The 15,431-nt window shown below is 34.9% G+C and overlaps 1 protein-coding gene across 2 annotated transcripts in view; it reads right to left on the reverse strand.

The window, feature by feature from the left end:
• Window positions 1–2,244: 2,244 nt before the first annotated feature.
• The window catches only part of LOC111507316 (cilia- and flagella-associated protein 53), a 50,784-nt gene continuing 37,597 nt past the window's right edge, over window positions 2,245–15,431 (reverse strand). For both annotated transcript variants that reach the window (XM_074180737.1, XM_074180736.1), the window contains 2 exons: window positions 4,875–5,087; window positions 2,245–2,452 (listed from right to left, as the gene is read on the reverse strand). In XM_074180737.1, the coding sequence (XP_074036838.1) occupies window positions 2,276–2,452; window positions 4,875–5,087 (390 nt within the window). In that variant the 3' untranslated portion in view covers window positions 2,245–2,275. The remainder of the gene's footprint in view (window positions 2,453–4,874; window positions 5,088–15,431) is intronic.

The following is a 15,431-nucleotide window of genomic DNA, read 5'->3' on the forward strand; positions in this document are numbered from 1 at the left end:
AGCTACTGGGCTAGCGAAACATGTTGTGATATACTTTTCAAATAAAGTTTGTGGAGATCAAATCGTGAGGTGTAGTTTTTGAAATTACTATGGATCTTCATGAAGTAACGGCCGAATCAATCAGAAAATTATTAGTAACTATACGTTGAAAATGTCAATTTAAGCATTTGACGAATGAGAATCAACCCTCAACAAGATATTACTCCGTTTCTTTCAAGATTACAGACACTATATCTATACCATTATTCTATTCAGATAATTCATTATTCTACATTTCAGATAATAGCCAGAATGATCAGTAGAGGATCGTGGAGTCTCTGGGAAGCAATACGGTATACTTGAAGCAAATATACCAAATCCAGCTGACCAAAAGGACACAAACAACCAAACGAACTTTATAGAAGTACGGGACGGAATAATGTGTCCTCTTCCCTAGTCCTGTGATATGCAAGTCCTGCAACAAGATAGATATCTGGCAAGAAACGATTGATTGATGGTTGAGTTCCGGCCTACGAACATAGTTTTATGAAGGATGGTAATGCACTTGAGAAGGTTTATTTTGTGAAAAGCTTGTTGGTGGTACAAAATTGGCACAATCATATCGCTGGAATTGCAAAGGCTGCTTCAAAAGCGTGGAAGAGTGTTTCGAATCAGGAAACTGTATACACCTCAGCAACTTTTGAGGCTTTACTAAGCTCAAATAAGACTTTTTTTTGGGTTATTGTTTTCATGTATGGAATTCTGCCCCTAAGCATACCCTAACAGCCTGGCCACGGGACACTCGCCGATGCGATTATTCGCGCGGTGCGAACGGCGAAGCGTCTAGCGACTGAAACAAACGCATAACAATATACTTATGAAGCCACGCGCAATGGCGATCGGCGAAGCGACCGGCGAAATGTACCGAGCGAACCGCCTGGGCGACTTGCGGCGCGGTGGGCGAGCAAAACAAAGGCATGAATCAGTACGGCGCGAGCCACGGAGTAGAGCGGTAGTTGTGGCGAATAGTGCAGTGTTCAAACTAGTTTAGTTGTTTTCGCCGCGAAAAATGAACACCGAGACTTTTATTGCTGAAATACTAGCTAGACCATCTATTTGGAAGACTGATCAAAAAGTTAGAAATTCATTATTCATTCTACCGTCAATTACAAGTTAGAAGTTGTTTTTTGTTTTAGTTTCACGAAAAATTACTGTCATTTAATTTAGATTTTTGCAATGAATAACATAATTATCTGAAAGTGTTTTTATTTCATAAAATATCAATATACAGGGTAACATTCAATTAGCTGATAATATTTTGGGCAAAGATAGTTCCAAATAAAGTTAGATATAAAAAAATCCGTTTGCCACCATTACTTTCTTGGTAAAAGTTGTTCATATTGATGAATACTATAGGTAATTCTCCAAAATTTGATCAGCTAATTAAATATTACCTCTATACATAGGTATACAGATGAATGCGTAATGTAGATTAATATAGATGGATATGTATAGATAGGTAAGTACATACCTTAATGTCAAAAACAATTTTTCAGCGGCACTTAAAATTCTATTTGCATTAAGTTTTTTTCTCCAATTCTGGTTGAATATTCATAAGAATATAATCGAAGGTTTCAATACTCATCCTGATATACTCAAAAAAAGTTTCTGGATATAATCTGTATTTCTCGTACTTCTTGTGGAATTCTCCATCTACACCCCGATTCTTATTCAAATCATGTACTCCACAATCTCTTACAAATATTAGGTCTTGAACCAAAAAACTATTACTTTCCATATACATTTTTATATATATGATAATATAATTTGAATCATATGACCTTCCATCTATTCAATGACTTATAACCAAAAATAATTCCCCTCTGTCAAAAGATGGTTTTGCAAATGTGGAATTGGTCTTCACATTCATAAAATTTCTCCTATGCTCTTTTATTCTTCACTCTTTATGACACGACCATCTTGTGTTACATTTGGAAGAGAAAAGATTGAAACGCAATCTTTTGGAATGCTTGAAAATTGATAGATATAGGAATTCTGGAAATTTACTAAATATCCAAATAAAATTGAATCTCTACCCTCTATTCTATTATGACATTTGAGTTCGTGAAATTACTTTCCTAATGTTCGAATTTTCATTTAATTTTTACTTGAACTTGGGTAAAATTATAAATTATTTTGTAGGTAGAACACAACAAAGTGTCACTTGAATAAAATATGTAATAGTAGTTAATAATAAATGAAAAGTAGACAAGCATTCATATTTTATTCAATCAATTTATAACTGCTTATTGGAAATACATCGACAGTCATAATTTTCAAGGACCCTTCTGAATGGATGTTTCATGTCATTTTGAACATTCTCTTTGATCATATCCTGAACAATTTTATTATACATCTCTTCCTCCTTTCGTCCTTCTTCCAGTTGACGTTCCAGCTCTTGTCTCTCTCGCTCCTGCAAGAATAATTATGTTGTGTGATTATTTTTTACATTGCGGAAAAAAGGTGAAATAGTTGAAGATAAGATAACTTTCATATTAGTCTTGTAGATTAAATTCACTACACTTGTTTGACCGATTAAATGCGCTCAACCTCTGCGATCATTCACTTGGCAAAAGTTCGAAAATTGAGTTTGATGCACTTGAAAAAAATGTTACTACAAGTATGGAGAAACTTTCTTTATTTTTACCAAGAATACAAGTACTATTCTCAGTAATGTGTGTTACATTCCAAATTCAAAAATGGGGGTGGCTCAAGTCAGATGACACTTTATATAAAAGATTCATGGACATATTCTGATAGCCCACATCAAATGCAAACAGCAAAATGTGGACAGATTTTCAATATGTCTGCGAATAAAGAAGATATAGGCAAAAAAATAATTTGGGATTTTTTGGTTTTTCCTGTATATCTCCAGAACCAAAAGAGCTACATTCGATTTTTTTACATCATTGAATAGGTCTCTAAAATACGCAACTTTGCCACGTTTCAACCGACACTCTATCTATTTTTTTCAAACACTATATCGTGATGACTGATACTTATTACAAATTTATTGGTTTAAAGATAATTAAGTGTAATTATATGTGATAAAAGTGGTTTATACATTTTACATTTAGTACGTTTGTAGAATTTGAGGTTAGTTGATGGTATTAATTATTTATCAACATCATAAACTAAAACAATAATTATTTAATATGCAATGAGTGTTCAAATTAATTAATAAAAGATACAAATAATAATTATTAAAGTCTGGAAAAATCTAAAAATTAATGTAAATATCAAATTAAAATGAATGTCTCTTTCTTAAAGTAATCTTACAATTTCAATTGATAAAATGTATCGTCAGGTTTTCCCATATACAGTACAAAATGACGATATTATCAAAATGAATTTTAATAAATATTCGAAATACACAAATACATAAACTTTAACAAATAATCAAATGAATCACAGCAACAAATAATTTTTAAAAAACGAAGTATAAATTCTTACGTGCGTACATGTACACACACACACACTCTTTCTCCAAAAGTTTCAAGATTTGAAAGAAAAATGTATAATTTTTCCTGGAGGGAGGAAGTAAATATTTTGTATTGTATAATGATGTTGACTAAAACGAACACGATATCAAATCGAAATTTTATTTTCAATAGTTATCACTCATTTCCGCTTAATATTCGCAATAAGAATATTTTTCCTAAATACACTTCTAACTGGATCTACTAGATTTTTCAACTGATCTCAATCTCAAATTCTGAAATTTAGAATTCAGAATAGAATAGAAATTTATCTATACTGAACAATTAACACAATGGTTTCCACTTACATGATGAACAGTTTCTTTTTAAAGTTCTTTATACATAATATTCATTGAGTACCATTGATACAGTTAACAATAAACAACAATAAATAATAAAATGCCCGTAAAAAATCCAGACACATTTGAGCATTTGAAGGAGTTGTCCCTCTGTAATACTGAATATATCCAGTTCATATTTCCTGGCCATTTTTTTAACGATTTCGAGACATTGTGAAGAGGAGACAAATTGTTTGAGACACAAAATATATTGTCTGTTCTTCTCAGTTTCACGTCACTTTTCCAAGAATGTTAAAAACAAAAATCACTTCCGAGGACTCACAGCAGTCTTTAAATTGTTGCATATTGAATTCTTATAATTGGCTGGGATACGATATAAATAAAGGCCAGAACATTGTGTTTTCTGAAGAAGAATGTTCTTAATAATCGTTTCTGGACTTTTTCTATAGTATCAGAATATAAAAAAGGTCTTTCGATTCCAAATGACACAACCATATTCCAGCTTAGAATGAACAATGAAGTTAAAGAGTAACAAACAAGTACCGTGATCGAATTCACGACTAGATCTTGAGACAAAGCGCATTTTTCTATAACATTCAGATACTATTGTGCCGAGAGACACTGAACACACCCGTGAAAATGATCCCAAAATCTTTTTTCTTATTGATTCTCTGTAAATTGGTGTGACTAATAAAATAATTCTTGATAGTGGGCGACTTGTTTCGTGTGAAACTCATTATTTTGCATTCCGCTTCGTTGAGAGATAGGTCAAAAAGTATTTAGATAGATTATTGAGATCATCTTGAAGCATATCAGAATCTTTTTCGATTTCGATTATTCTAAAAAGCTTGAGATCATCGGCATAAAGGAGAGGTTGAGAATGCCTGATATACCGAAAAACGTCATTAACAAATAACATGAAAGAGAGAGGTCCCAGAATCGGGCTTCGCGGAACTCCCGAACTAGCGGTAAATTCGATCGAAGATACGTTGTTGAATTGTACGAACTGTATGCTGTAGGATAGATAGCAGAAATTATGGGAATATTTCAAACTTACCCTCAAAACGTTGTTGTGTTCAATCTGTTTCTGAAGATCTTCTCTGTACTGTCTTACTGCCTCAGCTTCCAAACGATCACTCTCAGCTTGGAGGCGTTCGTTCATTTCGAAAGCCATTCGAAGTAACTCGTTTTCAGCTTGCTTCAGTTTCAATTGGTTTTCAGCTTCCTGTCGTTTGTGAACAAGTTGCTCAGCTCTCCCTTGTAAGACATCCTGAAAGTCAATCATTTGAAAACGTATAAATTTCAAAGGTATTGAAACTATGCACATGTGAAGTGTTTCAATGGGGAATACGACCATCTCGTATATTTTACTTCGAATGGATTTAATTTTGATAATAAATTCTTACGTTCATCAGCTACTTCCAATTTTTTTTCGATAGCGAAGGGGGTTGAAAGATACTTTATTTGAAATATCTCTTGGCATCTTTTGATCTCTGGATTGCAAGACCTGCTCTTATAGTGCAGGTCAATTTGTGAATTTTCATTTTCGGAGTTGGAAGAAGCCAAACTTTCTTCATAAACAATTTGTGGATTTGTATTTCTACAGAACTGGTGGCATATAGTTCTTGACCCAATCATCGCATATCTCTGTGTGTGGAGTAGTCATTAGTAATGCCGGTGCACCTTTCGTTATTATATACATCTTCGGTATATAATAGATTAGGTTAGGCCTATTCGACCCACCACTGCAACCTGCAAGGGTTTATTGTGACTCACACCTATTCAAACTCAACCAAATGAACCCAGCTTCTTGACGAAGCCGATTAGTTTATATGGTGAGTGATCTTTCAGGTCAGGTGGTAAAAATGTAGACTGTCTTTCGACAGTCCGAGTCTCTGTATATGATGATTCAGACGACAGTGACCTGTGAGAAGGCCTGTAGACATCGTAGTTCATCCCTACTGAAGTCCAACAACTATTTGGTTCCAAGCTTCGAAAGGTGAATGAACGTCTGGGAGTGAGCCAATCCTGGAAGATTTTGCCAGAAGTCTTTGAAGCTTCTTGCCATCCAGGTGTTCAATGTATGTTTGGCAAACCTAGAGCAGTGCCAATGACAGGTTCTGATCCGATGAAATTACTTGCAGCTCTCTCCTTTGCAAGGGAGTCAGCAGCCTCATTGCCTTCCAGGCCAATGTGGCCAACTTAGGCGTTGCTTTGGTAGAAGTCAAGAGCTTCCAACTCCGCTTGACTCTCCGAGAAAATTTTTATTGATTTGTGTGTGAGGTTTGTGTTCTACTATATAATAACGACCACGAGATGAAGACTCTCACAACCGACTCGGGTCAGAATCAAGGTGGTGGGGCCCAACCCGATGTTTTTTCTATTGATGACCACAACAATAACAAAGGACACTTTGAATGGACAAGTGAACTGAGAGATAGCCTGTTGCATTGTTATGAGTGTAGTGAACACGGTGAACACGCATTTGAGTCGAAATAGAAAGGGGTCACTTCCAGAGGAGGTGTATTTCATGGAGATTCCATCAACTCCCATCTCTTCTCCATCTCTTTATTGTCATTATTGCTTGTTCCCAGGAATACTCTTGTGTACAACTACGGAATCTCCGGGAATAGAAGGTATAAGTATAACTTATTTATTTTATATAGATGATCTATCAATCTGTAGAAGGAAATCTTCATCAGTTTCCAAATGTTGTAGAAGAGTTCACGTATGCTATCAATTAAAAATTTAGAATAGACAAATTTGCAATGGCCCATCTCGAAAGAGAATGATACAGGGATTATGGAGAGGATGTGCTGCTCGTGAAAGGAAGCATACTACATCATTTGGATGCCAAAGAGTCGTAAACTAATCTTGGGGTGGAACAACGCCACTCCCAAGAGGGAGGTACCCCAGAAAAGTGTCACCGCGACATACCCAGAATATGCGGTGATAGCCTATATATACCGACATAATAAGGCCATTAGACTGCTTTACTACAACTTGCGGCACTCCTACGGTATTGACGACACACCGTTGTTGACTAATGCCTAGGAGATATTGAATCCGTGGTGGAGAATAAGAGGTGCTGAATTCATTGGAATTACTCATTCCCCTCCTTCAGGGAGATAAAAGCTAACGAGCTTGATGCTCCTTGTTCATCAGAGTAAAATGATATCCGTCATGGAGTTTTCCTCTTCGAATGAAGCAAATATCGTCCAAGAAAAGAAGTATCGAGATTATTTTTCAAACTTCGCAGACTCTACTCAGATTACTGAGTAGATTACTGATTACTGAGAAATGATTGTTCTGATTATATGAGTCCTATGTGGAATGTTGCCTACACTATTCTTTCATCTTAAGAACCGGATTGCTTCAAAACGGTGAAAATCTTAGACAGACAAATGCAGAAGGATGTTATTCTTGGTTCGCTACATATACCCAGGGAACCCAATTTTTCCCTCCATCCATTCCATTCCATTTCTTTACGTTTATGGAAAGTGAGCCTTGGTTTACTATGCTGCCACGCTTTCTGAATGTGTCGGAGCTTCAGATACAGTGTCTGACTCTTAACACCTTTTAGATAATGATATTTTATACCTAACAAGGTAGAGTTCATACAGAGTGGGTCACTAAGAAAGAGGCTGTATTTCAGGGCCAATCCCCCAATCCCCTTTTTCTGCATCTCATCATTGCCATTATCCATTCTACTCGAAAATAATTGGGGTACAACTGCGGAAACCGAAGGCAAAAGGTATTTCATTTACTTTAAATTAATGACTTCGAATTGTAGCTGTTCTATTTGAAGAAGTAGAAACTTGTGCGAGCTAAGGCTTAACGAGGTCTTACTTTTCAACGTGTGATTCATAACACGGGTTGGACGATAGCAAGTGAAAATCGATTGTTCAGACTAGGGATTGAACCACCGACCAACTCGGCAGTCAATTCGAGTGAGTGAACGAAGCACCCACGTCGAACCGCCTGGCTACCGACCGATGTCTCTGAGGTATGACAATATGCCTTGGGTACCGGTACCTTTGGTTGAGTCACAGCATCGTTGGCCTTATCGAAGAATTCGTGCATAGCGCAGCTGCGTATGGGTATTTGGAGACATTTCTCGCATTGAGAGTTGTCGGTAAACTCAATGTGACACCCGGGCTTTCTGGTGATAACGAACGTAGATATTAGCTACTCGTTACCTGCAGATATGTAATAGACAGTTACTATTAGTTTTGGCTTGTTTGACTGGGTACAAACTCTAGAATAAATTGTGATAACGCTTCCTACGGTAGTTTTGGTTGCTGACTACATTCCAGCCTGAACTATTTGCTTCCCCCCTGAACGCTCTAGAACCTATTTTGTTGCAGAAGAGTATGATCTCCTATAGTCCTGAAGGGTACACGCATTTTATCGGTACAACGGTACATCTCAGAAGAGGACGTTGCGTGTTTTACGGAGATGATGTATAGGTTTTAGATAGAAATATCCTGCACAATCTAGATGCAGGAGAGACGTAGACTCACTTCAGGAACATATAGCATCACTTTTAAGATATGACCACCGTAAGTGTCTGCAAGTGCAAGTGTCATCAGAATTTCGTAACCTCTGCATTTCTTCTTGAAGCAGCTGCACGAACTGCCAATGAACTTGGTTGAGTTTTCTATACTGGACGAAATGAAAAACTTCATTACCAAATTGGAACCCGTTCAGTAGATGTCCCACAGAGATCACTTTATTTCTACGATGGGGTCTTCTTCAACAAATTTGGCTCACATTTGCTCATAAAAGTACTACACTTTCGCTTTCCTCGGTTGATGTCTCTACACCCATTACGCGTCTACCGTAGACGCGTAATGGGTGTAGAGATTCTTAACACCAGGTTCTGCCATGAGACGCCTGAGTTGTGGTATTTTCAGCAGCAGATGTGACGTATAGGAAGGAAGGAAGAAAAACTGATGAAATATCGAGATTTTCTCTACGAACTCGGGTCCGAGCGGGTTTGGACCACTTCGAACTTGCATCTCTTTTTGGTGACAGTTCCTCATCATCTCTTTGAACCAGTTTGTTCCATTGAACCATGGACACTTTAAGTGTGCTATCAACATGTGGTTCTTTTTTGCCTCACAACAAGTTTGTTATTTATTTCGTAATTCTTTGAGAATTTGTGATTGTTTTGGAGTCATATCGTAGTTGATCTCCGTGTCGGAAAAGGAAATCGATAGGTATGTAGGAGATTTTATTGGGTTGACAATTTTGCCGAACTGCATTCTTAAACGAGTAAGGGGAGACCATCTATGTGAACGGAGTTTGCATACTGAAGATATCATCTATCAGCCACGTTTTCAGGCATCAAAGGCGGTAGAAGTTGAGAAGTCATGTGTTTTTGGTGAATCGAATTGCAAATTTGAAGAAACCCGAAGAAATCCTAATATTTAAAAAGTAATGATTCTTTTTTTTCAGGTAGTGAAAGGAGTTCTGACATACTGATGGTGGCTAGAAGATAGTGATAGGTTTTGTACAAAGAATTTTCAGTTCCGGAAAAGTCAATATCCAAGTACATACCAACAAATTATGGTTTTCATATCCTATATCATCAGGTGCAGATTAATTGCGTTAACTATGTATTTGCAGGTAGTGATTAAAAAGAGCTGTCTATCATCACAAAATTTTCAAAGGTAATAATCTAAGCAAAAAAAATTGATAACACGATTTCCTATTATCGAATCAGTGTTAATACAATTTGTCGATAATAATACTTTTCATGTACATTAAAGAAAAAATAATTGGTCAGTTCAATAAAATGTGCTTTTATTAGAAGCATTTATTCTTTATGATTTTATCGTCATAGGAAGTAAAGCAGATCTCTCATATTTGTTCCGGTCTAACTGTCTTTGACCACTATTTCTCGAGTAATTAAGTGCATTTACACAGTCATTTATTGATGTAATATAAAACTCATAGGAAATTCATTTATAGTTTACTTATTAGTTATCAGTTGAAAAAGGATCAATACGAAACAAACGAATTATAGAAAATCTGTATTGTACTAATTTCTTTCAACATTATTCATTTATCATAATTTTCAGACAAAGTGAATAAATTACAAAATTGAATAGGATACAATTTTTGACAACTAAAAATAACACAAGACGTTTTAGTGTCTTTCGGGTTACTATCTAATATAAACCACTGAATATTCCAATTAATTAGTAATTTTTTGGAAGAGAAAGTATCTTCAAATGGATTCCATAATCACTACAAATTCAACAACAACACAAGTACCTCACAACTAACATCATACCGTATCTTCCCTGTTTGTCTGAAAAATTGAGACGAATTGAATACAGATATGAAGTAAGAACAACTTTTAGAAAAACCTACACACTGAGATCTCTTTTGACACAAACTAAAACCGATAATACGGTTGAAAAAACGAAAAAGTATATTCAGAATATATCTTGTTCTTGTAGAAAAATTTATTAGGTGAAATCCCAAGACTACTAGATGCGAGGAACACTTAATATCGTCAATATACAGGGTGTTCCATCTCAGACGAGCCACCCCGTATATTTCTTATCCCATAGTGAGTGGAAAAATTTCCCGTAACACGTCGAATGATTTTGTTTGGGGGACATTTTTTGACGTATATTTTAGGCTTGAACGAGCAACCCCCTAATGGAGGGCTCTTCAACCTCTCAAACTTGAATAGGGGAGAGGGGTTGAGTGATACTTTATTTGAAAGGTCTTGGAAGCCTCTTTACAACGGTGTATGGAAAACGTAAATTTGATGAACCATTTTCGCCAAAAATCTATTTTGCAGCTCAAATGACCCACCTTGAATAATTTGGTTATTTTTACAATGTACAAGCCAATTTTCATTAAGCCCTTTTTACAAACTCAAACAGTCGTCAACCAGATGAGAACTTTCTAAGCAAAAAGAAATTAAGGCAAGATTAAAAAAAATCCATTAGTTTGAGAGAAAGTATTATTGTATGGAAGTCAATGAAGGACAATTTGAACATTTGATTTGAACACGCAGATTTCATTTTTTTATTGTAAGCATGACGATAAAACAATTCAATTATTTCAAGAATGTGATTTTTTGTAGATTGTTTGAGTTTGTAAAAAGGGCTTGATGAAAATGGGCTTGTACATGTAAAAATAACCAAATTATTCAAGGTGACTCATTCGAGCTGCAAAATAGATTTTTGGCGAAAACAATTCATCAAATTTACGTTTTTTATACACCGTTGTAAAGAGGCTTCCGAAACCTTTCAAATAAAGTATCACTCAACCCCTCTCCTCTATTCAAGTTTGAGGGGTTGAAGAGCCCCCTATTAGGGGGTTGCTCGTTCAAGCCTAAAATATAAGTCAAAAGATGTTCCCCAAACAAAATCATTCGAAGTGGAAATTTTTCCACTCACTATGGGATAAGAAATATACGGGGTGGCTCGTCTGAGATGGAACACCCTGTATAAATAGAAGACAGATAACAGGATCGGGTATAGCAGAGTATATTCTAAAATCAACTGGTGATCATGCAATAAAATTAGGAGAAACGAAGATTGTCACCAAGGAATCTTATGAAAAAATTAGAAAACTGAAAGAATTGGCATATATCATTTTAGTAGGCAACAAGTGTATTTCAAATAGCTCTGTGTAAATGGATCGTCGTTGGATCAAGGCGAGAAGTTGGAAATATGACCTTGAACCGAAGTCTCAGGAAAACATTCTTAATTCAGATTATCGAATATGACATCTGGACATTTCATGCTTTTGACGTGTCACATGGTATTTGAGTTATGAGTATAAGAATAAAGTCATTCAGTTTTACTATTATTATCATTATATAAAAGATTCTTAACTAATATTATTATTGTTATAAGTTACATCACTATTTAGTGAGATTGGTTGTTAGGTTACTATCAATTAGTAATACGTTATTGTGAATATACGAAATTGAAAAGTTATTGAAATGTTAGCAATCCTTTTAGAAAACATAAGTGGCTCAGACTTCTATAATTTTCAATAACAACAAACATAATTTTGGTAGCAAAGCGTTGCAAATAGTAATCAATTGAAATTCACCACAGTATAAAACAAAAACATATTTTGGTAACAGAGCATTGCAACTTTGGCAATAAGTCAATTGGAATTATTTTAAAAAGGTACAATCATTTCTATTTCGATTTTTTTTTCAATCAGTTCGAATACAAATATTGACTTTTTAATTAGAATTGATAACAAACACCGTTCAGTAATTCAATGTATTTCATATACCAGCAATCAGCTGATGGGTGCTCCAATTTCAGAATAGATACAGAAATATACATCGTAAAGAAATCATTATAAAACTTCAATGCCTTGAAAAGCCAAAAAACCATTATATTCATTATAACTTTATAACGAAGAATAACTTTTTATATTATTGAGTCAATATATACAGGGCTATTCAAATTCGTTTCTGTACATGAGGATCTCGTAAACGATTTTAGAGACCTATTCAATGAGGTGAAGAAATCAAATATAGCTCTTTTGGTTCTGGAGATAGATATACAGGAAAAACCAAAAAATCCCGAATTATTTTTTTGCCTATATCTTCTTTATTCGCAGACATATTGAAAATCTGTCCACATTTTTCTATTGGCACTTGATGTGGGCTCTCAGAATATATCCATGAATCTTTTATACAGGGTGTCATTTGACTTGAGCCACCCCCATCTTTGAATTTTTAAATACGGACCTGTATTTTTTGTTGTAGTTTTTGGATCGTAGACGTTCACTTCATACTGAGAAATCAAATTAAATTTCATGTTCCAAAATTTTTCGGTAATATTCGATTATAATTGTATGAATTATTCCCTTTTAAATCACGGCCCTGGAAATTGGTTGACTGAGTTGAATAAAAATCAGAATAGCAACTTTCACGTCTCCCTATGTACCGTAGAGTTTTTCGAGAGTTTTTTTTTTCATTTTTAGGTACCTATTCATATTTTTTCCATTGTTCTGAGCGTTTTCTACAATGAACTTCGAATAAAAAAACCTTTTATGATTATTTGAAACATATCTACAACAAAAATATATTATATGTGTTTTGATGAGTAGAAAAAAAAATGGTAGCAATAATAACATCCGAAACGAACACTATAATTATAATGAAAATTGAAATGAAGTAAGTAATTTATACACAAAAAAATTAATTTTGCAATAAGTCCTTCCATATCGAGACAGATAATGGGACAATAAGATGGTCTGCAAGATCACCAGATCTTACTATTTTGGACTATTTTCTATGGGAGACATTGAAAAATAGGATACACGCTGGCAGAGAGATAGAAAATGTGGAAGACTCGAGATTGAGGATTTTGAATGATTTCGCAACAATGCAGCAAATAAGTCTATTAGGGGCAATAAATAATTTGAAAAACCGAGTTTAAAAATGTCTCGAAATGGAGGGACTCCAATTCGAACATTTATTGTGCCAATAATTTTTTTGGGTACCTATATTAATTACTTCATTTCCATTTTCATTACAATTATAGTGTTCATTTCGGATGTTATTATTGCTGTCATTTCTTTTTCTGCTTATTGAAACACATATAATATATTTTTGATTTGGATATGGATAGGTTTCCAGAATGTATCCATTTAATAGGGATATTTTTCCGGACAGTGAATTTATGGCTGTTTATGTTACAGGTAGACCAAATCCTGAACAAGATTTACAAGATATTGAGCAAAACGTAAATCCTGGTGAAGTATTGGGAGTTTAAGCAAATCTACCTGAACTTGGTCAAATTACACCCATCTAAGAGGCTTTAAACCGTGTCGACAACCCCTTGCCAGACCAAGAGATTAATCCCAACGAAGACGTGCAACAAGCTGGACCAAGCAGAATTGCAGAAAGTAAGACGCCCACGCCCCAGAATTCTCAGTGTATCCAGTCATCTAACAAGGTAGCAACATGTAGTTTTACAGATCTCGAAAAGTGAAGCCGTTTACAAAAGCCGCAGAAAGGAAAGTGCTACGGGGTCGCACAAAAAGAAAATCTGAAATCTTGACAGATACGCCTATTAAAGATGCATTAGAAGAAGAAAAAAAGAAAAAATAAAATAAAACGAAATCGATAAAAAAACAGGTCTTTGGTAAAACCAAAAAGAACACAAAAAACAAGCAAATGCGAAGAATTCAAAAATTAAAGACGATTCAAGCAGTGATGAAGAAACCTTCTGCCTACTTTGCTTTGAACCCTGGTCAAATAGTTTGCCTAACAAGAAATGGATTCAGTGCACCCAATGAAAATTGTGGGCACATGAAAAATGCGCAGATGCGGGCTTGTTCTACGCATGTCATAATTGTGATTCGGATGGTTCTGACTAGATTATTCACTTTTTTAACGGATAGGTACCGTTTTTTTTTTGAATTATAATTTTTTTTTCAGGCTGATTCTTACATAAAAAAATAAAAACAATAATCATTTTCTTAGTTTTTGCTTCGACCAACCAACCCCAAGGTATGTACCAACCATCCCCAAATACGGAGTTACTTGGTACACTTGCATCCTTAAGGAAAAAATCAAATTATGGATTTAGGATAGGTCCAAACATTATGTAATTTGAAATTTATATAAACAAACCAACACTAATCTGGATATCAAATGTATTTTCTTGATGTCTATCAATAAAACAATTAGAGGGGCTTCAATTTGAAAAGCGTACCAACCAGCCCCGGTCTCCCCTACCTTATCTTCAAATACATAATTCATAATGAAAACGATTCACTTTACATGCGAAAGAAACTTCAACACATAGCGTTATTGGCAAATTCCGAGATTCATTGTTTGATTCCGTCATGGATAACTGGGTTTTTGGAGAAAAAAGCAGTATACATATTCTTTAGTTTTTCACGCATTTCTTACCGTTGAAACCGCTGATAACTATCAGTAGTACATGGTGTGAAAATTGCTAACGTACTAGTGATTGGTTTGAATATTCGAAAAACAAATTTGAGTAAGTGACGATAAGAATATATATTTTTTGTGGTTACAAAAATTACTAAAACTTTGTATAATTTGTAAAATATCAGTTTTTTTGTATAGTATACAAGATAAAATACAGGGTGTTCCGTTTGAAAAAGTTGAATTATGTCTGTTTGAAAATGAATGGAACGTGACTGGTTTTACCAAGCACCCTATATATCGTTTCCAAAACTTGATATTCCAAAAAATATCATAGATTGACGAACTCATATACTGAGTGTTCTATTTAAAAAACATAACTTTGGTTGGCCACGCTCTTTTGAATCACCCCGTATGCGATAAAATAATTTTGAAAGATAGTATTTATCGATAGGGCTGCAAAAAAATTGATCAGTTCAAAAAATTGTTTTCTCTGATAGCAATGAACCGAGGGAATCTTGTTGACTCACCCTGTATATCGTTGATGATTTTTCAGATCCAATATAAATAGAGTTTGCTTTGTATGTAGTTTCTAGGTTGGGAGCTAGAAGAACTTTGAGCTAAATTTCACCTTGTTGTATTTTATCATCAATGAATACCATTAATATGATCATTTTTATAGTCTCCAGCAGGCATATTTGTATGATTCACATGTTC

Source organism: Leptinotarsa decemlineata, unplaced genomic scaffold (genome assembly GCF_025532065.1).
Source record: "Leptinotarsa decemlineata unplaced genomic scaffold, Ldec_3_MD MMD2_tig00026299_RagTag_RagTag, whole genome shotgun sequence".
Lineage (NCBI taxonomy): Eukaryota > Metazoa > Arthropoda > Insecta > Coleoptera > Chrysomelidae > Leptinotarsa > Leptinotarsa decemlineata.